The sequence below is a fragment of the Branchiostoma lanceolatum genome, chromosome 3 (genome assembly GCF_035083965.1).
Source record: "Branchiostoma lanceolatum isolate klBraLanc5 chromosome 3, klBraLanc5.hap2, whole genome shotgun sequence".
NCBI lineage: Eukaryota > Metazoa > Chordata > Leptocardii > Amphioxiformes > Branchiostomatidae > Branchiostoma > Branchiostoma lanceolatum.
The window spans coordinates 19,831,353-19,858,011 of record NC_089724.1 but is presented as its reverse complement, the minus strand read 5'-3'; the positions used below and the strand labels follow the sequence as shown (position 1 = coordinate 19,858,011).

The window sequence follows — 26,659 nt, the reverse complement described above, 5'->3', positions numbered from 1 at the left end:
TGCCCATTGATTTTTGGTTCGATGCCGCGTAGAGATTTATCTGCATTGGAGATGGTGCACGACTTAATACAATCTTCATTGGCCAGCCAAGTGGCAGAAACGGCTGATACCCACTTGTAATTTAAGAGTTCAAGTGCAAATAATATCAAGTGGTGATGGACTGGTGGGGATGGGGCATGGGTCATGCACCGTCAACCAGTAAGACGAAATACGATGAATGATTGTAAATGACTTCCTTGAATCCACATAAAGTTACCCTAACAATTCCGAATCATACACTCTATGACATTCACTCTTTGTCACTCTTTGGTTCTCTTTTCAGAGTGTTATGTTAAACTTTCTAATTCAAGCCAATAAAACAACAGCACTTGCATGAGGAGGTACACGTATCAATATAGATGCTGCAATACAGTACTGACTTGGAACAGGCACATTTGTACAACCCGTATATACTACTTCTCAAAACTTTATAGGTGTCAATATTCCTCATGGTTTCATCAGGATGCCAATCTCAAAATCTCGTTTCAGATTTCAATTATTAGCAGTCATTTTCAGCCATTAGTTCATTGCCATATAAATCTGCATCATAACCAAGTCCATAAAACCTTATTTCAATTCGTTCTGGCATTTTACAAACCACCAGTTTTATTATTCTGATGGAACATGACTGATCGCTACAGCTTCCCCTAACCCATCATAGAGAGGCATTGTGGTAACACACTAATTGTACCTCTATATCACAAGTACTCCTTGGCATCAGTTACATGCAGTTTGTCACAAATTTTCAATCACTCCACATATCTGGTGGCTCTACTATATAGCAATATCATCCTGCATAACGTCAGCTGTGCTACAAAATTAACTGCTCATAATGAATCATATCTAAAACCCAAGAAGACTGTTATGCTAACTTAACTGTTGATTAATATGCAGAATGAGCATTTTAAGAACAAAACAAAATCTTCTAAATGCTCAGTCATCATGTATTGAAACTTCTCCCTGGCTGACAAATGCGCTGAGAGAAAAAAGTGTGGAGGAAATAATGATGGCATAACTAAAAACCCACTGTTGTTCCTACTGTATTGAATGTTGTTTATCATCAGTTCTGGTTAAGTGTTTATTAAACAGTATTATTAATAGCATCACTTTAAAGGAGGGCCATGGCTTAATATAGACTGTTCCTCACCTTTACCACACTTTGCGTGTCCAATCTGAAGTTGAAATCACCAAAGATGAAATGAGGAACCTTCTCATGCTTGTCTTCACTAATTCTGTGGAGAAAATAGTAAAAGTCAACATCAGATATTTGATCCTATACAGAACTCTAACATCCATTTCAGTATTATGGAGTATGACCCCTGAAAAATAATGTTATTCTTAGATCATGACATTGGTACAAAGTTGTGTTGGACATGACAGAAATCATCAGTGATAACATCTTGAATGTGAATCGATGTTGATCTTCATTTCCATTTTATTCTGTAACCTGTCATTTAACAAGTAGTTCTGTCACATCATTTGAATAAGATCATAACAATTAACTGCTACATGGTTAGCCAACTCTGACTTTGAAAGCGCACTTCAACCAAATAGTCTCAGTCAAATTTTGCTCTGGAACCACAATTTGATAGCGGATTGCAGTACCAGGTACATGTACATTGTATACTAGCCTGAGTGTCATCCTGACTGTTTAGTTCCAGGCTCTACATGGTATGGTGAAGGTAGATGTATGGTGAAGGTAGAGCCTGGAAGTAAACAGGCTACGATGACACTAATTGTATACCTCCATGTAGATAGAAAAATACAAAGTAACATACTGAAGAAAATAAGCTACCATGATCAAGTTTGTTTCTCCATAGCCTGGTTCCTGGAAGTGTTCCTGGAAGACTAAGCACATTACCCACCTTTTGAGAGTGTGCTCCAATGCTCGATGTCTGTAATTACTGTAGGCTGATGGCCAAGTCTCTACTGCAATGAGGTTGGAAGCGTCATGGAATAGGTGGATGTTCACTAAGTCAAATATGCTGTGAAGAAAAAAGACCACAAAATTATCACCAGTAGCGAGCAATATTATTTAAACCTCTGGCTACCTCAATTCACGGCATGTAAATGGAACATTTCATAAAGTATATGACAGTCCAAAAGAAGAGATTCTTGCTCCAGTTGTATTGTCATAGGTCTTTTATTAGGTCAGTCTCTAATGTAATGAAATGCAGAAAACATCTTTAACCTAACTTCAAATTTGTTAAAAGACAGCTACCATCAATTATAGACAACAGCACCGAAAACAATGAATTAAAAAAAATACAACACATTTTAAGAGGTTTAGAAAGGCTATGCTTACGTTGGCAGTGCTGCGATTAACCAAAGTAGGAGCAAACAACGTACCGCTTCTAATTGAAAGATTTATGTGTGAGAAGGGCACAGAGGTCCCGCCCTGTATAGTTGTCTTCAAGAAACTTTTGGACCTCACAGCACGACAATGCTCAGAGAGGTATGTAAGGTTGCATGTTGGCATTTTTGAGGCATAAACAATTGTCCATAATGCTGTCATGTACAAAAGCCATGTGATACAGATTGAATCTGTGCAAGTATCATCATCATAGTTTATAACAAGAAATTTTTCTCATGATCAATTTTTTGTTCAAACCAAACTTGTACAGAACTTTGCAGAATTGATATTTTAGCAAGAAAACTGTCTAAAGTATGTGTATATGAGAACAGACATTGTCACAATTACACTGTGTAAGGCGCTGCTCCAATGGTCGGAAAATATAATTTCCATTTCCCCTTGTTGCATTGCTAAGCCTTGCACCATTTGGTTTTTTTTAACAGCCTAAATCCACTGGTAGTGCTAAGAGTAATTTTGATTGTGAAATTAACATTTCTGGCTTTCTGAAGCGACACCATAATTATTGCAAGTGCTAATCGAAAATCTATTATTTGGCATCTCCATAACATATTCTGCAATCTAATGAAATTCATTATGATTCAGTCATGAATATCAGACAATCGACTAAATGTTCCGATCACTATTCCAGAGACCACTTAATGGTGCAGTTCATGTTTCCTCATCTAAAAGTCCTATCCTTTCTTTCCAGTACACTGGCTACCTCTTAAAAAGCTCCCGACCCTTTGCCCAACCTCATAATTTTCTTGCAGCCATTCATGCTCCAAGGCCATTTTTACCTCCTCAAAAAATATCAAAAGTCAGGGGTTGGGAAGGAGCTATTCTTCTGCACACGTGGCAGCATTCCCTCTAGTTCGATTCCCACTCCCGTAGCGACCGCTCTGTGGCGCCGCATACAATCACAGAAACAGTAATTGTATCAAGAAGTTGACTCAAAGACTCTTTGTCTCGTAGCAGAAAAATTGACTGTAGCCACACCATATGGGAAAGGATGCGAACAATGGTGCAAACAAAAATCTCCATATCAGACAGACACTGGGGTTAGTTGATTATATACATGTACATCCTTTTAAAACTAAGAGTTCAGACCATGTTGAAAGTGTAGCAGTGCCCGTTGCCCGACAAATTCAGCATAAAACATACAAATTAATTCAAATGACAAGCCATCTTAGTCCAGAGCAAATGGACAGAATCTGTTTCAGCGAGATATCCAGTTGTGACACCGTGGTGGGTTAAACAACTGCATTGTGGTGGTGGAGCGACACCAATTGTACGAGGGTCCGCATCTAATCTTGTTTACGTAGCTAACAAAGCCTCCCCCTGGAGGAGACGTAATGGGCCGAACCTGTCCGAGAGTCCGGCTGACCATCTGGTCTGAGACAGTTTTTAAAGGAGAACATGAACTTCATAACCAAAAGTCTGCACAGCATTATGTCAGAACAGCAGTTCTACACCACTGATCTAAGTTTTAGAGATTGTGTTGCATGTTTGTACTGTAGTAGCACACTCAATTCTGTATAAGCTGGTTTTGGACGCTTGTTTGAATACATATCTTTTAAATGATCATACTGACTTTACATAAAAGTCTTTGTGAACTTCTCTGTGTCTTCTCTTTGGTTATTGTTACGTTTTCATCTTTTCTATGATGAAACTGGTAGTAACATGTACTACTACTGAGTTCGCTATAGATTTGAAAAGTTCAGCTTGCCAATATATATCAAACTGTGAAACAGTTGCAATGAATTTTTCCCTGCATCTCTGTTTTGCCCTTTCTCACATTCTTACAATTCTTTTTGGGCCTAACGTCACCCTATCTTGATTCAAATTTAATGAAACCCTGCCTTGATAACAATGCCCTTTCATACGCCAATAAAGAAGGAACTGCGAGAGAACACACACGCCTCAAAGGGAGAATAAATCAAGTCCGCCTGTCCAGATGGTGGAGCTGTCCTGACACCTTGTTCACCTCTGGAAGAAAGGTCCCCTACCGTGTGCGAAATCCCAAGAAAAGCAGGGGACGACCCTTGACCTACCGCGAATGTTACAGTACCTTAAAAATTTGTGTTAGCAACGATCTGTGATCCTTACCACGCCGCTGACTTACCTATCACATATGCTCCAACGTGTCCGAAGGAAGCCCTTTCTAGACCATCTAAACTGTTGGGGGAAAAAGGAGAAAAGAATATTTAATTGTTGATTTCTATTTGAGACTAATGTTTCCTCCTATTGAGAGGGATACACAAGCCTTAATTCAGAGCTACCCCTTTTCAATGTGCCGCTTTGATAATTATCTAGGGGAGGGAATCTCTCGGCAGGCGTGGAAGAAATACGCCGCCCTCCACGTTGGTGGCACGAGGAGGACATAAATCGCAGTGGGAAAGTTCGCCATAGGTACAAGACCACTGACAGAGAGGCTATGAATGCGCCAGGTGGGGGGCTAGTGAGCTTTGTCACGAATGTGAATGAGAAGCTTCAGCTTGGGTCCACTTTCTCAGCATGAGCAACACGCTCCTCTCAGCACGACTGTGGACAGAAGTTTTGCCAGAAGCCGCAGGATTTCCCTACAGGAATCATGTTGGACCACAGGGGCCTATCTAACGCTACTCACCCCACTGTCAACACCAATATAACCTGCAAATTGCGACATCTTTATTATACTCATAACGTTTTATGTGTCTGAAGACAGCACATTGATGTCGGGATGAAATGATATCTTACTACTTGTGACCATTTTCAGAGCATAAAACTTCCTGATATCCCCTCCAAATCGATAATATCCTTCACATCAGCCAGAAATGTCTTTTTTATCCCCCTTTCTCAGCCCGATCATCTTTGTAATATCACATCACAAGTACCAAAAGTACAAAACTGAACCCCAGAAATACTATAATATCATACATGGGCTATTTGCAGACCCAATCCAAGGTGAGTATATTTGTGCTGTTTTGAAAAATAACTCTGTCCAGTACCACATAATACATGCTCCGATCATGCTTTAGTCACTGAAAAAATACAAATTTTGGGGCACCCTATTTGTAGTCCAAAGTTTGCCCATATTCTATGGCATCATAATGATTTTACACCTGGGTCTAAGAGGATGACAAAATTTTCATTGACATGAACTGTTGGCAGTGCCTTCTGATGTCCGAATTTCAGTGTGACACTATTTGTACTTACGTTAGGAAAAAAATCCTGCGGGAACTTTTCTTTGTGCTTGAAGGGAATTGAGTTGATGTTCCCCTTGTAAACCTCGCGTCCTGAGAGAGATCGGAACTTCCGCGCTGCAGAGAAAGATCAGGAAAAGACAATAGTTCAAATCATTATGGTACAAATACTTGAATGTGCTGTCAAACATCCTTTTTTTTTAAATGTTTAAAACTCCTTAAGAAAATAAAAGGTGTGCAAGACAGTAATAAGACATAAATTTTATCACACATCTGCAATTTTGATGGTTCCTAAGCAAAATCTAAGGTAAGAAAATTTCCCTACTATACTAAGACCATTCAGGCAATTTATTTACCCAACGTTTTAACCATACATGTAACTTGATAGTTGCTTTCAGTTGTAACATATCACCAAGGACATTGATATCACTAAGTAGACAAACACACCATACAAAAAAGGACAAAAAGTACCACAAAAAAGAAACTAAAGGAATAAGGTGTAAGATAGTACAATGTCTTTGAATATACATTTTTCTATGGTGGATTAGCAAGCCAAGCGAGGTCATGTCTTTTGTAGCTTATCACAGAAACTTAAATAGGATTGTTTTGGGTGGGTCACAGGGCCAAGCATGCAGCTTCTTCCACCAAAAAATCTCTAAAAAATTTCCCTGCTTTTGATTTAGCATGCATCATTATAAAACAAAGGCTGCATCTGGGTGTATATCTGTGAAAGACACAGCTGGTATGATGTCAAGAAACTACCGTGGGAATAGAACAGTATTTAGAAGAACCAAACATAATATATGATATTAACGATTTCCCCCCAAAAAATGTTCAAATCAAAGACAAACCAAATGTTACAGAAAATATTTACTTCCCAGAAGTTTTATCATCTCACTTTCTTGTTCTTTTCATCATATTCTTGCAGGTGTTTTGCAAACAAGAGAAAGTGTTAGAAATGACTTACCTTGCCAATCGTATATTGATGCATTTCGTATAGACTCGTGTACAAAGTAAAAGCTGCCCAGTGCCTGCATGAAAACAGAGGATGGGAAATTCTATTGTGAGATTATTGAAGATCTGGTGCAAACAACAACATCATAAAGACATGCTCAGGATGACATTAGATATAAATCTTACACACAAGTATTCAATGTGGTTTAATGAGAATATTGGTAAAAAATCTATTTCAACTTTTTCCAATCTTACTGCATTTGCCAGCTTACACAATATTTTCTTTGATTTTGCATTTTAAAAGGTTTGATACTTTCAACCATGTACTCAGGTCTATATTGAGTATCAGCAGTACCTGTGCAGCTCTGGGTGTATGCATACCTGTATAACTTTATATTCTTATCAAAAGTGCATGTGACATTCTCTGAACAACTAGACGGATGTCTCATCATACTGTCCAATGTTTTCCAAGTCATTACTGTAGTCATGGTAGAACTATAATAACTGAAAAGTCGCAAGCTTGGAAAACTTACACTGCAACTGTTGATTTACCATCAAACCGACAGAAAAGCAACTTGGACAACTTCAGACAGTAACATCGTTAACAGTGACCACTCTGGTAACAAAAACTTTTAAGGGGAAACACTGATACCCATCAAGAGCAATTAACAGACTATATCGCTGACAAATTTGTCATCTACCAAGCAATAATAGTATGAACCTTTAGTGTATTGACTGTGCTGAAATAACCACTTCATAGTAACACCACTATGAACTACAGTCCCACGGTTTGATCGACTTTTTTGACATGAAAAGTACATCTGTCTCCACTTTCTCCAAAAGGACCAAGGAAAGTGATTGACACCTGGGTACAGACCATCACAGATGTGGTTAGAATGAGTTTTCTAACAGAATTGGCCACAGTTCTCCCTTGATGTACCATGGACTATGATTTTGCCATCTATCCTTCAGGAGGCTCAAAGGAAAAACGGCAAGTGTGGTTGGGTCACACAGTTGGGAGCTGAATAAAACATTGTGGAAAATTGTCCCAGCAAGAAACACTACTAAATCAGAATACTGCAAATCCAGACAAGATTTGCTACTATAAGGTAATGTTAAGTCCAAGGCTAGCTTAAATCGTATGTATACTTAAGCATACAATACCTGTCCATGAAGCTTCATCTAACTGAGAATTTAATTCCTTTTGCCTTGATAGAACACAGAATTTGAAGGCAAAAGTGTAATAATGATATCTACCACTGGTAATAATATACTGACATTATAATGTTCATATCATACATAAAACCTATTGACTCTTATGTTGTTAAACATTTCAGTAGGCACTTAAAATTGAGACTGTTTGATTGAAAGACTGAAAATGATTATCTAATGAACTAAAAGTAGAAAATCTTGATGTTGTACAAATGCAAAGTACACAGACTATGAATTAAAGGGAATGTGTTCTTTTGCTGCAGGTAAAAATTTGAACTTCAAAATTTCCAATGCACCTTAGTTTCTTTCTTCCAGAAAAACTGTGGATACCACATTGGCAGACTCTGACGTCATGCTATCGTGCTCCTGGCAGCATCCTACATGATATTTTACTTTACAACATTGCAATGACTGACGCAATTACTCAAAGATCAAGGGCCAAACAAAAGAAACTCTTGCATTATCCCCCACTCTAAGTGAGCACACAACCGGATATTTTTCCACACAAGTTAGAAATTTGCTTGTAAAAAACAGTGTTAGTGAGCTTGGATGAAAAGCGGTTTTCCGTCCTTCTGTGGAGTACGCCCTCGAAGGTAACCAACACAAGCCACTCCATAAGCCGTCACAACACGTCAATTTGTCCCAATTATAAGCCATCAAACCCAATTAAGGAGGGATGTTTAAACATGCTGTATTACCTCAAAATGGCAAAGTTTAACAGCATTATTAGCCATCCATCATGCAGAGAAATGTTCATGCAAAAGCATGCCCACATTTTCTCCGGGACACTGTCATGTTTATGCATGCGGAGCTCTTCTGAACAGCACATCAGCCACTAGACTTTGTTGGTTTGTAACAAGATAGTTTGGCCAAACTGTCAATCATTAGTTAGTGATCTAATACGACCTGAAAGTTGCTTTCTGGGCCCACCTGTGATGCTTTATCATCTACAATGTGCTTGCAAAATTACCACTCAATTCCACATTTTATATGAAATGTCATTGTTAAAGACTGTAGAAAAGACATTTAACACCAACTTTAAGGTCCTTTTTTGGTACATGTTTATCTTATAGCAGACAAGTATGCAATGGAGGAAGGATTTTTGTCCAACTGCTGTCCGTCCTCCTGTATCATTTTGTTTTTTTTAGCCAATATATATAGACAGGGACAAAACGAAAAGTGTTTCCCCATCTACCAACCTGTACATCTCTTACATCCCATGGGTGGTCCGAGGACACCCTCAAAGGATCTGCAGGGAGTCATAAGTCTTTTTTCCGCAGACACACGACTCAACGCCTTCCTTTCATGGAGAGCCCTTGCAAGACCATGCAACTCCAGCTGAGAAGTTTTTTCAGCCACCCGAAGACATCTGCAGGCCTCCTTTATTTTCTAGCAACAATAATTTCACGGGTTGTTCCTTTGTGTCCAACATGTAAGGTTTCCTTGATATACTGCCATGTCAGCATGTTGTGTAGAACAGATGAAAGAATGGGAGGATTCACTGTAGGAATCATATGTCCATTTTAGAGGGGGATAAAATTCACACTCTCTCACTTGTGCAGTATATTTTGTCTATGCCAGCACCTCCAATTTCAAAATCGCACAAAATCACTACAGATAGAATTTTGCTTTCTGTGTGTTTACCTATTTGCATTTGCAATTAAAGAAAGTTTTAGGAATCCTAATGTGTCTTCCCATCGGTAATCTAAACTCTGAACTCAAGGTTCAAATGACCAATCATGAGGTCAGACAGCACCAACCGAAAGATTACTGTTCCCATGAATGATAGCCACTTCAGCTGTCTGAAGTGTGCACCACTGAGGTATTCAGGGCCAGTTCCTGCTTATCTCAGCACACATCCACACATTTGAGAAGGAACTGTGATGATAACCCAGCCCTTTCTATCATTATCACACCACTACTTTTGATACACTTTGAGCTGTGAATAATTGGCTGAGATGCAGTTAGATACACCCTTCAATTTTGATTGAGTACCTCATTGGCGCTCAAGATTTGGCAAGATGAGCAATTCGATTTCAATTTACCATCCGATAACTTTTACTGTGAACTTAAGATCCCCCCTGAGGACGGTTCCTGATGAGATCGGAGAAGTGTTACAAATTAAGCATCGTCAACTGGATATTGTTTTAATTAGCACATATTTGGGGGGAGATTGCCTTAATTTGAGCCCAAAACTCCATGTCGTGCAATTAAGACATTTGATTTAAAACACATACGCGAGGCCGATTGTATAATGCTATGCGGGGTATCAAGATTGTGAATCATGCTGACATTTGTTCATCTAATTTATAACACAATCTTCTGCAAATGCAAGGACAATTAATATTAATGTCACACTTCAGAAACTTGCATGCATAATCTTTCACGCATGAAGAAAATGTATTTATCTCTCTATACTGCCTTATTAGTTTATATTCAGAAATATATGAACACTTCAATTGCAATTCAACACTTCATAACTCAGGTCCTAAAACTGCAATATCCCTGTAGACTATGGCGTATCGAACGTCACGGGAAATTTATAAGCATCCTTCTACTTGATTAGCTCATATTGGAACAGAGACATGTTTTGATTATAATTAAGGGGAGGAGGGTTCAACTTTGTGAAACAAAGAAGGTGTTTGCAGTGGGATGGAACCACAACACTTCCTCCAGGCAGCACAAGGGGAGGGGGGGAAATTAGGAATCATGTCAGGCACTATGTGGGGCAATTTGTATCAATTCAAGCAAGAAGTTGTGAAAATTAAGCTTTTAATATTGGCACACATGGGTGGTGGTGTGCAGGGCTTCACCAGCAGAGTGTCACAATAACAGATGTTGGGGAAATTGACTGATAGTTGGGCTAAGTTGTAAGATTATCATTTAGTGGGAATTGTATGCAACAAGGATGACTTTATACAGACAAGGATTAAGGAATCTGTGACCAACATAAAGCTTTGGGCAAAAGCTAACAGATTAGTATTCATGTTCAACTTTAAGTGATTACTATATTTGTCAGACATAGCCAGTTGACTCTAAATGTAAAAGTGAAGTGCATGCTACCTGATGTAATTATGTACACAGTTACAACAATCCTCTAGCAGTTTAAGTCGATACTACAGCTTTCATGCACTTTGGAACCACATCTGGTCGTGAAACACCAACCTTACAGGAGGGAAAGAGTTTGGAGTACAGTCAAACCTGCCTAGGCGACCACCTTTTTAACGCGACCACCTGGCCATGGCGACCGCTTTTTCTCGGTCCCGAAAGTTTTCCCCATAGGCACAAGCATTAAGCTGCCTGCCCAAGGCGACCACCCGTCCAACGCGACCGCGACCGCCACGAATTGGTACCGCACAGAGCACAATCCCTGCCCATGGCGGCCGCCTAATTTTCAAGCGTGTGGTGACATCGGATCATTTTGCTGTCGGATTTCACGGAAATGTTGTCAAGACTTTAAAGGACAAAATAAGGACAAAAATATATGGAATAGCAATGTTATAGCATCGATTCCTCCATGAAGTGTTTTAATAAAACGTTCCCCCTATAAACATTGTAAAGAGAAATGTTTGTGATGTTGTTGTGCCTAGCGTAATCTTATAGTAATACCGCAAACTCAGTTCGGTTTAAACTCAATTTTCAAAACGAATACGTAGTGCATGGCGTCAAAAAGTCAGATTTCACAGAAATTACTATCTATTTCTTGTATTTTCAATAAAAATGTGTCTGTGTCTTACTAAATTCCGCCCAAAAATGACTTCGCGGCGGGCAAAACATCGGGCAAGAACTGTTGTCCTTGGTCCCGACGCCATCTTGGATTTGGGCATTTTGGCGCGGCCCGGATTTGGCGTACCGCTGACCTTTCTAAAACACGATGCTTTTGTGTATGAACATTTACAAATACTCTAGTCATTGATGAAAATGAATATTCTTATTTTCTTTTTATTTCCATGAATCTCACAAACCTTTATTGGACGCTGTGCGTTCTGCTGCACTGACTCATACCTTTCGATGCGGTCGCATAGAGCTTGGCGGTGTGGCGCGGCACGACGAAATCACACCGTTCCGTTTTTTAGTTGTCAGATCGAAAACTTTTTGACCCTTTTATCCAGCGGCCGGCGTCCCAAAAAAGGCTGGGGCCAGCAGCTGTTTTCTAGAGATTTGTCTTAGGCCTTAAAACTTCGATGATGTGCGTGTGTATGTGTGTGTACGCGGGAGATCGCTGCGAGATCATCGAGGCGACCATTGTTTTGTAGTCAAAATTATGACGAAAATTTGTACACGTTAACGTTAGCGATATACAATTTACAACGATAACGGAAAATGTAATTTTTGTAGAATCTTTCTGTCAATGAGAATTGAACCTGGTGGGGGTCTTGCTGTCTAAATTCACATAATTTTCCATCCATTTACGTACTGTATTTGAAAACCTCGACCTGGAAACATGTGAGTGGAATCCTCTTCATGGCGACCACCTGTCCATCGCGACCGTTTTTGCTCGGTCCGCCGGGTGGTCGCCTTGGGCAGGTTTGACTGTACTTGAGTATAAAAAACGTCTAAATCAGAAAAGATACAATTTATGCATTTGGGGCATATGAAGCCTGAGGGACATTTTGTTTGTGCATGGGCTACTACATCCATCCATCATATGTTGTCAGAATTTTGGCCATGTAAATTGGAAAAACAGACTTGGTCAATTAAGGATAGATCCCTACCAAACTAGCCATCCATGTAATCTATTGGCATTAGTTTCACAAATTAGCACGTTTATGAAGTTCAATAGTCTTGATTTAGAACAACTTTTTGAAGGTCACAATAAGTTACTCGAATGCAAGCAAGTGAAATACAGTCAGCGGCACAATTTTGAAGAACAAATCAAGACCACTGCATATGAGCTGTGTGGAAACCTACTTAAGTTGTATCAACACCCTGTGGCACATTGATAGCATTAACATTTCACAGTTTACTATACCTTATAACACCATAATAAAAACATCATGATAATTGTTGCCCATTTTTGTCAACTTCATTAACAAAGGAATAAATACATTTCCTTTTCCTCACATTGAATCCTTTTTCATATTTTCAAACCCCATCCAAGACGGTAGGGTTGTTAGCATCAATAGCTTCTTGGTTCTGCCAATGATGAAACAGATTCCACCTAATGAAGTCAGCGGGATGCCGCAACACGGGTGTGTCCAATACCTGCTGTTCCGAGATCGCCATGCGCACCTAAACACCTCCTTAATAAAGTTTTCCGGCAATTGCCACGTATCCAAGTCCCATCCAAGTTGAGTTTTAATCACTGATCTCTAATTTGATTGTTGAACTTATTGGATTCATTTCTTGCGGATCTTTCCATGATTACCCCGATAATTGCGTGCTTAAAGACATCAATACTCCTTGGCACGACAACCCCGATATTGATCGCATTCATGCGAGAGACTCTCGTCCGTAATCAACCTACCGTGCTGGTTCATCTTGCCACGGGTCCCGCTAGACCCACTCGGGGGTCATCCTACCAAAGGTTACCTTACACCCATAAATTTGTCGGAGGAAACATGGGGTGAAAATTTCATCCCCGGGTTGCCGTTTGACCTATGCACGAATTACCAACATGCCGTGTGGATCACACACAAATGTGGGCAAATCCCCCGGGACCTCGGTTCTTAATCCATCCTGATTCAATCTAATGCCATCAATCCTTCATTCGCGACGTATTACCCTAATGATGGATTTACTTTCATTTACTTACTGCGCACAAAAATAACTTTGATAGAGTAATCAAGTTGGTGATTTGTTCTGTATCAGCCTGGATTATAAAGTGTACAACGTTTATAGCAGGCCATCTTATTAAACTTTAACATCCCATCCAATCAATAGGGAACTTTTCCGATAGAGGTCTGCTATTCTCCGACGATGATATTGGTCTTCTTATTGATTCTACAGAGGCTGGGTGTGTTGCAAGATTCAATGGTGTTCCTTACAAGAACTTCAAGATGGTAGTGAAGACTTCTTAAAGATTAAAAAAAACTTAAAAATAATATAAAATTTAATGTTTTCAAAATCATAATTCAGACAGTCTGATGCTGTTACAGTTACAAGTACAGTGTACATTAAGGTTACCACTTGGTTTCAAAAGCATTGCAAAAATAATTGTCAAGCTTACAAATTTCATTACCTGTACAGAAATAAAGAGTTCTCTCCACAAATACCGACCATTAATTGAAGATTTAGTTTGAATCTGAGATTTCCCTTCCTATTCTCTTGATGTATTGCTGGGGAACAAGTTGACAAATTTGCCTGTCTGTGCAGTAGACTTGGATAGGAGATGTGATACATCACCTTCAGTCAGAGGGGGAGTCTTAATCAACTGTGATTAAGACTTTGAACTACCCAAATTGTACAGATTAATGTGGGGAAGCTTTATAAGGCAACCTTCTCGCTCGTATGTTAACAGCTCCCTGCAGATTTCTGGGAAAAAAAGAACCTGAAGTGTGGCGCAATTCATTACTTAGTCTACATGTATGAGGCCAAATCGTGTTGTTAACACTTCTATTCACCTTCATGTGTTTTTTTCTACAGTGCATTTTCTGAGACAATCTTACACTGCATAAACACATGCTATAAGTTAAACCTTATTAAGAGTCATAATATTCATATGCCATTAGCAACTGCCTTTTTTCTCCAAGGAACTATTCCTCAATACATGTGTTTTGCTCATTTGTTAGGTCAAATCATGACAAGACAACTAAGTTGCCCATATATATTTGCATAATGTGAAGAAAGGCATTTTGTATGCAAAATTATGTGAAAGCACGCTGTAAGTTGCAATTCTAGTGAAAACATAAACAAGACACATGCACGACAGGCCTATGGACAAGACAACATCTTGCATTCCCCTTGCATAACCAGTTAACCATTTCCCTCCTGGACTCATCAATTGACCAACTACATGTAAGTCAGCAGGGATGTGGTTCAATGATGATGGGACACAAGAAAAAGACAGTTAAGTCTGAACACACTTCTAAAAATGAGTGTCCATATAAAGACTAACATTTGCGTGTCTAACGTTTGTAATGTTCAACACTACAGACTTTTTCCTGGGTAGCCCAACGTTTTTTTTAAATTGAAAAATATTCAGAGCAGTATGATTCACTATCGGTATAAAAGACTGGAGAAAATTAAAGACAGGCACAACTATTTCTACTTGCTATTTAAGGCCAAGGACTGAAAAAAAATCTGTTAAATATGGCTACTAGTATCTTTTCTGGCATTATCCTCTCTCCTATAACACCAATGGATTGGCAGGAGTCATAACACCTAAGGCTGTGTACGCCATCTTCACAAATGCCTCTTATTCCGAAGGTCAACTGCAGGTGCTTTCTGCGACATGAAAATGTGGGAATATGGTGACAGGGGCACATGAAAACCCATATAGCTTCCATATTTCAAGAAAATTATGCCTTTAATCTTGCCATGACAAACGGTAATAGCTGGCCATTGCCGGGGAGGCATTTGTCAGGGCAGGCAAATGAACCTGCAGCTAATTCTGGACATAATGATCTGTAGAACCTCACAGAAAAATGTTATGTGCCTACTAATAGTCCTGCACAAATTGAGACCATTATATCTTAGTCACAGGGATCACACATGATATACTGCCAAAATGTACAGAATCTTCATCGTTAAAAGGGAGGCTTATATAAAAGAAAGGATGCAGGAATGGACTTGTTTCATCATGATATCTCATCTAACATCTACTCCGTTTTCATCCTTTGTGGGTTTGGTATTCCACAGATTGTTTAAAGCTCCCATAAATAATGTTGATACTGCTCTGACTTTTGATTAATACAACTTTCCAAAGCTTGGCATGGTGCTTGGCTGTGGAAGGTCAGGCTCCAGGGCAATGATGCGTGCCCCGCCGGCGGATATGACCACACCACCTCTTATTGCTTTCTGATGAATCTCGTTTGACTGCCGGGGAAACTATACTTGATAATATAGGTATATAAAATGGTGCCACACAATCAAATTGGAACAGCGATTGACTTCACGTTTCTCTGTTTTTGAAATTGTTTTAATTCCCACACATTGTCCAGGTGATGCCGCAGACATAACCGACAGTTTATCCCTACGGTTTAAATGTCATTCTGGAAAAATACCAAGACTATGAGAAGAAATTCCGACAGCCGACTGAACTGCCCAGTTTTATAGGAATGTAATATTTTGGAGAATGATGTTTCCGAGGCCGGGTTCCCACGCCATTTTTACAATCCAATTTGGTGGGAGATTGGTCTTTGGCTGCTGAAATAGCCGCAGCTGAAGTATTGAAACACTGTTACCCCCAATTTTCACAGTCTATATCCTCCGCAAAATGATCTGACTCTGCAAATACCTGCAGCATTAAAAACCAGTTTGAATGAAATATGCCTCAATTTGTAGATCGCCTATTGAACGCAACCAAGCGATGTAATCCAATAACACGGGAGGAACAACAATTACGCTGCGAGCATTTATCTTCCACGCCATGCTTCCCTAGCTGACAATCACAATTTCTTCAGGAAAGCGACCGACCGACAACTTTGGCACCTACCTAGCATGCAAGTTAACTCTCACATTTGTAATTAAGGTCATTAACAATAACACAAATGGACCAATTCGATGGAAAAACACCTCTAAATATTTTTGAAAAGCCCCAGATATCAACCCAGCAGCAATGATTGATGGCACCTGAAATGATGACATCGGTGCAAAATTGATACCTGACCTGAAAACTACATATTACAATGACAAATTCCAATATTTCTTACATTATCTTTTACTATCATCAACTCATCCACACGGGTATGTATTAAGTGGCATGGAAATGGCCCTAAATGGAGTGACATTTGTATATCATACACATTTCACAACCCTTGACATTAAAAAGTGTCAGCAGCATAGACGCCGCAAGGTTTTATTTTTATTGCTGTGTCAGATATGAAAGGATGAGACTGCCGTGTGCAGAAGACAAAGGATTGGCCTAATGCTTGTAAACGGTTATCCGAGTTTGACTTCAATGGCCCCCACGGCCGTGAGAGGCTCGTGAAACTGTCCTAAACCTCCAATCTGTAGTTAAATCCAGAATTGGAAAGTAACATCTAACAATCTGGGGGCCTCCACAGCCAACCTTAATTATCCCCCACAGCACATTGCACGACAGTAGAGATGTCAAATTTATGTATATGGCTTGATATTTCATACAGCGCCGTGATGTTATATGAAGATCAAACCACCATAACGAAACTTTTATGGAGTTAGCCATACCAAATTGATAGCAAAAGGGCTATCTATTATCCGGTGCAATTTAAATTCCTATGAAGGTCCAAGGATATACAATCCGACTATAGTCTTTCCGATAATGGGATCGAGACAGAATATAGAGCAGCCTAGGGACTGGCAGGAAGTCCATACGAATTGTATCTGCAAATACGTTTCACAATAACAGCCAAAATTATCAAATCAAAATGCAGGGGGATGGATTGTCGACGGGCCCGTTGCCTGGAGACAGGGCAGATTAATGGGCCAAATTAAGCGGGTACATGAGAAGGATAGGGAATTAATTCTTTCTCATCATACAAATTAAATCGAAAAGCCTCTCGTCTCCTAGCCTGTGCCAGACGAAAGAAATGAATTCATCGTATTAGGGGATGGCTCGGGTATATAAATGTGGAGATTAAGTGTATTAATGTGCACTCTGATGGTATTAAAATGTGCATTAGGGTAAATTTTGGCGACAATTTTGTTGTAACATGTCCATAATGAGGGTATAGCTATGTTTTTGATGAGTAATAATTGGACAAACAGTAAAGAATGAGGAGTAATATAGTTGGAACAATCGTTGGCAGGCATGTGGGTAGAAACACAGGAGGGAATTGGTACAAAAGGAAAGCTTTTTAGAAGATTAGTTTGATGTTTGATAGGGAAAGATCATATCCAGGGGAGTTATATCTAGACAAAGATGTCTTGGTGGAATCTAAACTCTTACAAAAGATGCTTTGTTTGAGGAGCAGAAACATGTCATGTGTATCTAAGAACATATCTGATTAAGCTGGGGCATGTTTCATATCTTCCCTTTACCAACTTTGCCAAATATCTGAAGCAGGGAGTTCATCGTCGGACAAAATTGGGGGTCTGTATCTGAGTTATTGACCATTAGTTTGACGGCAAAAACAGAGGATGCAGAACTAAGATTGAAGACAGTAACATACAAAGTAATATTTAAAAAATCTTTGGTTGAGACCGTTTTATAACATTCTAAGGTAACACAAAATAAGGACCTTCAACCAAAGACTCACTGTTTTTGTCTGTTTTTTTTCCCATAACAAGTGGAATCTACCTTATTTCACTGACCAGCAATATCCATAGCATATGAATGCGATTTTGTTGTGTTGTGAGAACGTCTTAAAATATGCGCACTTCCCACTGCCGCTTGAGTCGTCAGCCATTTTGTCCAGCTGGAGAGCTTTCGTTGGGCCACCAAAAACTAGGGGACCTCACGCGGCTTGCTTTCGCAAGGGTTGTTTACCAATGCTGGTAGTGTTAAAAAAGCAGCAAATATGTTGAGAATTAGCTGCAAATGTCAATCCGGATGGAGATTTTTAGATAAAGAATATTTTCACTTTTGTCACCAATATTCTACAATTTTACATACCTTTGAGAACTGCAAATTTTTGAAAATGAATATCTAAGATAATCAAATGTATGTGAAAAGGTGTTACAGAAGAAAAACTTTCCAATAGCATTACCCTGAATTAATTCATCAGTACCAGAAAGCTGCTTTCTGACCGTGATACACTTATTTCTCATATTAACGTGTTCATGTAACTTCAAGTGCCAACCTTGGCCTGACCAAGAAACTTAGTTGAGTCATCTGACCACCTTGTGAACAAAACATAAAAACTGAAGACCCTAACTTCTTTCTTCTTCATCAATTTGGCTTCTTTCCATCCTTGTTCAAATGATGGTTGTAATAATTACTGCTCACTCAATTCTTTCCAGGATTGGCAGTATGGCCAATACACTATAATGACCTGTAATAAAGATACAATTGACCAGGCCATATTTTAGATTGGTCATTGCAATTGGCAGCAGTAAAACTGATGAATGTCAATCGATATGGGGGGAGGCAGCTATAACTGCAGCGATGGATATCTGGGGGGGGGGGGGGGGGTCCTGTCTACAGCAGAGGGCACATGGCTTAAATGCTTCTCAGTCTGTAATACAGTTAAGTTCCCGTGTTTATCGGTCAGCGACAACTTTGTACTCATGCTATTATAACTCATCAAGCTTAGCCTCCACCACCGTGTTATTGAACATTAGTATTCAAATTTTACGAAATTATTTCTGAAAAAAGGCTCAACTTATAATGTTGACACTATTGTTAGTTAAAGGTCTGGAAGATGTCTCAAATCAATCTACTGACAGAACCAACACAGCAAAAACCAAATGTGCTTCATCCTACACAATTCATTTGTGATGTAACCCTACAGCCATTATATAACACATTACCATCAGCCACACCTCAAACTATTTCATTGATGCTGAACTCAGCATACCATCAAGGACAGATTAACTTACAACATAGTTCATGCAGAAGTTGTTTTCAAACCAGTCGTATTACATACTGAACAATATCTAAAGCTGCTTCCTGTCAATTAGCACTGCTGCAGCCAAATGGAGTTGTCGCACTATTGGGGTATTTCTGCTGCCCAGGATTGCCCTTTCTCAATAACCCTTATCAGGTCGTTTGGCCTGGACTTAGTGCCCAGTATATCTTCATGGCAGGTTGAAGTGTTGGTGTAAAAATGTTTCAGTAACCACAGTGCCCTGCCCACCTGAATGTCAAGTGGGTTTGACATGCCAATCTATCACATGACTTCCACATCCGAGCCAAGCCCTGAGCATACGCTGTAAATGGTTGTCAAATATGGAGCCTGCTTTTTCAGGAATGTTCAGCTGCGCACCTGACGGCAGTTTAACCGCTCTTCCTAGATGTCGGTGACTGGTTTTCAAATTGTTGCTGGATGTGACAAAATGAAAATTCTCAAACAACTTAAGAAATTCCATGAACCACAACAAGGTTCATAATTTTTGCTGTCATTCATTTCATTGGACACCATGTGTTTGTAAATTATAGAGTTTATTATTGTATAATGGTAAACCGAGTCTCTGATCCTACATGTACCTCGGGATGAGTTACAGTTAGACAGAATAACATGCAGCCGATTGAAAACTAACCAACAAACCCATTACCCACCCCTAACAACTTTCACAACTCCATTCTGATGGGCTTCCAGCCAATTGAGTTGTTCCAAAAGCTGCCCTTATCAGCGCCCACTAGCACAGGTGCACTGAAGACCCTTATCGTCATCAGCCCCCTGCCTAATGAAGATTAATGAGCCTCATTAACCCTCAAACGATAACGAACCTGCCAGATCCCGACCAAACAAATGCCTCCCACTCCCAGCGACACAATAAACCCACTTCCGCACAACCGTGGAAGTTTTTGCGACCGCTTATCGCCAGGTTGTGATGACTCACCATAGCACAGGTAAATATTTGAGAGGTAATAGCTTGGCATGGCTCCACTCTGAACAGCTGGGCCGCTGCTGGCTTTGGGAGGACGGGGACATTTATTATGACTGATCACAAAACCATATTTCTACAATTAATCACTGTGTATATACTTGAACTTACCTGGTCATGTCTCATCTACATCAAGAGGTAACAATGACACAAAATCATAGGTGAAATTGCAATGGTACTTTGAAAGCAGAAAACTCATTTCCTGTTTTGCACAAATTATTTCCTTGATAAAAGTGGAAACATGTTTACTTATAAACCCTACAATGTACATGTGGTTAAGGGATGAAGCAAAAACTATGATTGAAGTAAAATGCTTTTGACAACGCACACATTTTTGTCCTGCCTGCTTACCCATAATAACTTTCTTTTAATTTACTACATCTGCATTTATATGCAAAAATGACTGAGCACCTAATAGGAGTAACTGCAAATTCTTTTTAACAAGAGTTGATTACATGTAATTGAGCAGCAAGCATCGTGATATGGTTAAAAACAGTTTATATCTGTGTATGTTCAAGGAGGTCATATCTATTTATTAACCTTCTTGGTATGTTGCTGCCATGTTTTACCCCTGTTTACAGTTTTACCCGTTCACAGTTGTTCATATTCATGACGATTCATCGTTCATGTTTTTATTTGTCAATTCATTTATTTCTAGATTTTCCCCTTCCCTTGTCTACCAAAATCTACAAACAGAAAGTTTAAATTTGCTTTTAAATATGTGTCACTGGTGTGTTTGACAGGATATCTACACAGACATGCTATCTTGGGGTGTCAGACTTTTTCTAAATTATGTTTGCCTACAAAGGTTAGACACAACTTTTAATGTACTACTTTAGTACCCATATTAATCTCCAAATGTACCAATAATGTTTGTTAACTTAGAATTTATGGGTACCTCCATGCACTAAATGCTTGATAAATTGTGTTTGTGCACCTTTTCCATATAGATAGGCCGTCTAAAAGTAAGTAATAATATTGACTCTGATTTAAATCAACTCGTTTAATTTCAGCAGCAGCACAGTATTATAAATTATATCCAGTAGTTTTGAGCTTTATAATTGTTCCAATCTGTCAATCAATCAATCAACATGGCTTTTCAAATTACCTGATGATGAAGCTGACAACTTGAGCAGCCACATGTCATCATCATTTTAGCTCACAATTTTCAATCTAGGCTATCAGTGTTAAAGAGGTGGTCTTAAGTGCCGTTAACGTTAGGAAACTGCAGGTAGCGCCGGGTACTATCCAGGCTCTTGAAAACTTGCGCTTGACGATCGATTTTGAAGAGTGGTGTAACAAAATTACTAATGTCTGAGCCATGTCAGTATCAAATTTGATTAAATTACAAATGTTAGGATATTCCCCGAACAGGAAATGTGCTACGCAAGTTTGTAATGTTTTCATACCAATTCTTACAAGTCCTCCATCCTTGTGACAACATTTCTCAAGCTGTGACCAAACTTGGAAATAGTAGACTAGTAAGATATGCTATATGAAAGCACAGCAATAATTTGTTTACACTACCTACCAACATATCATATCTACTACAATATCTACATTAAATAAAAAAAGATGTTAAACACAAAATTGAATCTACCGAACGATTTGAAACTTATGTGTAAAAATGTTCCAGTCATTATTCCTTGTTTTGGAATCAATCTCGTAGCCATAAGTCTTTCACTCATTCAAAATCTTTTATTCATAAGCAAAATCATACACAATAAATCATGTCAGAAGATGCGCATTCCTAGGCAGATTAGGTTTTTCAAGTCTAAGATTTATTCATGCAGGATACATTGCTTTTAAAACATTCCCTCTCAAAGGGAAAGCTACTTTGTTATCAATACATCTTTATTCCAGCTACCTATTTCCTTTAGGTAAGTATTTAAGCTCCTCAGTCTGGGTCATAATGTGCCAAAGAAAGACATCCCAAAGCCATTAGGCTCTATTTTCCATCTTAATTTGTTTTCCAGACGATAACACCGTATCTTTTCCAGGCAGGTGAATCCAAAAGCAGGAATGCCTCAGGCGAGAGATTGCAGCAGGAAATGACATGAGAATGGTCGAGAGCTCTGTTCTTTAACCCTCTTCCTCGATTGGCTATGAAAAGTTAAATCTGATTAGAGGCATGATGTTGGCTTTCTCTTGGCTGACTGAGTTACTATAACATTACAGGCCTTTTGGAACAGTTGCTGCTCCCATTCAAAATTCTATCAAGCAAACTGTAACATATTTAGGTGCATGCCTAATTTGATATTTTTCATAGAATGATGATAATACATTTGTAAATTTAAATCACACAAAAAGCTGTGCAAAAAATGTTCTGTAATTTCCATGTAATATATAAAGTACATAATCCAACAAGTTACTTACAATGGAGATTTGAAAATACCCGGTACCTTGTTATATTCTTGTAACTTTCCCCACAATAGCTGTGTAAGTTTCTAAAATGTGGCTGTATGTACATGTTTATTATCTTATCATCAAAAGTAAGTGGGTAGTTTGAAAGGCAGGTTCATGCCATTCCCTCAAACGGTGCTCTAAAATACATTTTGTGGCACAAGATTTTAACAAAATGTATTTGATACTGAATATAAGTAAAAGGGTGTGGGTATCAGAAACTGCCAAAGTCAGGAGGCCAGGTTTTATGGCCTTTTCATTACCTTTATCGCATATTTGCATTACGATATCATACAGGGGAAGCTAATTAATGCATGTTTATCATATCACCAACTTACAGGTCCAATCAATACATACAAAGGTAAGGTTATCAATGTGGCATCATTGCAATGCTCCTGGTCAGGGGTTGCTGATTATATCATATGCCTTTGGGCAGGAAGGGAGGGGGGCAGAGTAAGCTACATGAACATTTACATTGCACTGGTAGTGCTGCTTTTGTTCAGACCACTGCCTGCAGAAACAATGGACAATGGGACACTTCTTAATTTTGTTACAAGAAGCATTAAATGGATAATAATACTGGCATAAACTACATGTAATACCTGAAAAGCAACTGCAATACAGAAATCCGTAGTACAGTTTCTTTGATTAAGTTTGTGATGTGTACTTTTCAGCAACAATGTAAGCCTTTGACAACTACAGACTCTGAGATATTTCAGGACTCACAAAGAATCCATCTACCAGCAAATAGCTTTACGACCCCTATGAACTGTTGACACTTTAAACCGTTTTTCAAATATTCAATAGCGGCAGTTCCGTTTTTCTGCTAACTGGTCAATAAACAATTTTGGTCATTATGGGGATAATGAGGCATTTAGACAGAATTTTATGGTTTTATGGTCTGTAAATTTTACCGTACTGCGACCAGATGGACACTAAAAGCGCCAGCAGAGGGACAAAGACTTATTCAAAGTACATTAATGATAGTGCAATTTGTGATGAGTTTTTGGTGTAGATAGCCTTCTGACCTGCTTGACCACTGGTCACAGCGATAGCAAGAGGCCAGGACTTGCCAACAGAGAAAGGCCAATTAATTACTGTGATAACAACTGGTCATCCATATTGCTGTCAATGACTTAATGACCTCTGTGGCTCATGGGGGTCAGAGGGTAATCTGTCATAAAGAAAGGGCAGAGAAAATGGTTGTTACATCGTTCAGATACATATAACAGTATTGCACACTGACACTGTGTTGTGAATGACAAATAAAATGGTAATTGTGTATATTATTCCAGGTGTGAAATTACAGCTGGGTGGAGAGTAGGGGTGTAACGGAAGCTGTATGTTGCCACAAAAATAATCAACATTTTGCAGCGAATGTCTAATGCCTGTATCCCCATTGATGATAAGCACTCCGAGGTTCTTGCCGACGTCTCATCAATGATTGGAAGATTGGGTGATGCTACCCCTGATGGAACTTTATTGCCGCCTTTTCTTCATCAATTATACAGAATATGCAAGCAATTGCTGAAATTGAAGCATTTGGATGAAGGCATCATGATAGCTTTTAATATCCTGTACACTTCTAATGAACAATAATCATGACCAATGACGGTACAATCAATTGACTACCAAAAACAACTAACTTGAAAATAGCAAAGTTTAGCCTCATGGTTAACTTGGTTGTCATGTCTACAAGGAACTTTTGACATGATATATGGTCAGAAATTACTCAATATAAATGAATCAATCCTGTAACATTAAATCTCCTGGGTACATTTTTGTCTACAAAGGCCTAACCAATTATCCAGGTCAAGAGATACTTGGTGATAAGGTAACTACATATCATCTATCACCTACTGTCTCAGGGAGCTCAGAATCGGCACTGGTCAGCCCTGATAGTGGCCATGTGAAAAAGGAATGTACCACCATTTAACGTTTATCCATTGGGAGTTGTTCTGATGACAAAGAGCTATAAATTGATCATATCCTTTGTCACAGGAGACAGTGTGCAATTTGATTTCTGTTGGTCCAAAGTAAAGTACTGACTGTAAGAAAATTAGGAGTCATCAGAATAAAAGCATTCTGTATCCTTATGTGTACACAACAGTCTCTAACCCACTTTTCTTAATAGAAGGTGACCCATGAGCCATTTTGTGGATGCAGACATTGTATCAGCAGTGCCCTTGTCTGTGGCCTAATGTAACCTCTGTGGCCAGGGTCAGACGTTGGCTGGAGAGATATGATCAGAATAGCAGACTGACCATTCCCAGGAACAGGAAGCCAACACAATACAAGACAGATTGATTTTCAGCAAACCACATGAAAACAGAATGCATTCAATGTCAGACCACATCAGTACCAGGACTCCTTTGTTGAAGGACTTGAGTCTTGGGGGTCACTGCACCCAAAGCACTGAAACTCCTCAAATTGACTTAAAGAACGAAGTGAAAGTGCACAAACCAATGCAAACCAACATGCAAAACAAGGTACTTGTAACATGAATCTTCAAGAAAGCTACAGTTACTGTAGAAGAAACTTTGGTCAGATCATAGATAAGAGATGTAGCCCAGTGATGCATCTGTGAAGGGAAGTGCTTAGAATCTGATTAAGAACCTGGAGGGAACAACAAAGGTGGTCAAAGGTGATATGGTAGCGGGGGTAATTACTACCTGAGTGCCTCATTTCCTGAGAAATGTTCAAGGGGACAAATCATGGCAGGCTTGATCTTCATCTATTTGTACTAGCTGAATCTAAAAGTGTTTGTAGAACTATGAGGTCAAGACGTTTGAGCGTCAAGACCCAATCCCTAGAGTGTTTGGCACTGAGTTTGAAAACTGTGAGAAAAGTCTCAGAGCATAAGACCAAGGGAAACAAGTCTCAGAGCCAGGTCTGTCTCAGAGCATAGGATTGGGAATGGACACAAGTAAGATATGTCGGAAAGGATTGTGGGTAAAGATGAAAATGGGATAAAAACAGAAATTGTGGTGGCATTTTGTGTAAAGTCAAAAAATGCTTTGTATTTATGACTCGTGTCTCTTTTCAAGTGTTTGATACACTTAGTATATAGAATTTCATGATTACAAAATCCACAAGTCAGTAAGATAACAAATCTTTTTTCCACAAGCTTACCACAAGATGGTAGGAGGCTGGGTTAGGAAACAACACGCAGAAAATGTCCAAAAAGGTAGCCTCTTGAGAGAGTGATGATTTGCTGCTGTCTCAAATTTGTGTGAAGGTCTCTTACCACCAGGCAGACAACATAAGTGCTCACCCCGCATTGTTGAAAATCAAGTCACTGTAGAGTTACAGGTTATTCAAGCTCTATTTCCTCGTTATCTGATTTAAAGCCTGCTATCACCACAACTTGCGTTGATTTGTTGCTGTCTTGACCATTGGGGCAACTTTCTCTGCAAGCTTGGCGTGAGCGATTGAGTCGTTGGGAATATACCCAATAACAGGGCAATTTCCGCACAGCTAATGGCGGTTGATAAGCATCGCTTTGACATTTTTCTGGCAGCAGTGTCAGATCCCCAATCGGAGATAAAGCCTACGCTGGAATTAGATTTACTGTTGGCCTAGTGGACAGGGAGGTTTGGGGATTCCTTTTTCTGGGAGATTCCATACAGTTATCAGCTTTTGTTTAATGGATGTTGAAAGAGTGGCTAGTGCTATCTGTGAACTGTATAATCAATGCTGCATTAGGTTATAATGCATAGAAAGTAATCATAAATGTTCCAACCAAAACTTTATTGAGTTTGTCCATAATAAGTCTGCAGTCTCTCATGATACATATCAGTACCCACTTTACCTGGTTCAACAATAGTTAGAAAAGATTTGAGATCTAGTTAACTTTATGCCTCTCTCACTTTGACCAATCATTACA

At 39.2% G+C, this 26,659-nt stretch overlaps 1 protein-coding gene across 4 annotated transcripts in view; it reads right to left on the bottom strand.

The window, feature by feature from the left end:
• Positions 1 to 26,659, bottom strand: part of LOC136430907 (inositol polyphosphate-5-phosphatase A-like) — a 145,846-nt gene that overhangs the window by 21,406 nt on the left and 97,781 nt on the right. For all 4 annotated transcript variants that reach the window (XM_066421997.1, XM_066421994.1, XM_066421995.1 and 1 more), the window contains exons 5-9: positions 6,542 to 6,605; positions 5,588 to 5,691; positions 4,515 to 4,567; positions 1,905 to 2,024; positions 1,187 to 1,271 (exon numbers count right to left, since the gene is read on the bottom strand). In XM_066421997.1, the coding sequence (XP_066278094.1) occupies positions 1,187 to 1,271; positions 1,905 to 2,024; positions 4,515 to 4,567; positions 5,588 to 5,691; positions 6,542 to 6,605 (426 nt within the window). The remainder of the gene's footprint in view (positions 1 to 1,186; positions 1,272 to 1,904; positions 2,025 to 4,514; positions 4,568 to 5,587; positions 5,692 to 6,541; positions 6,606 to 26,659) is intronic.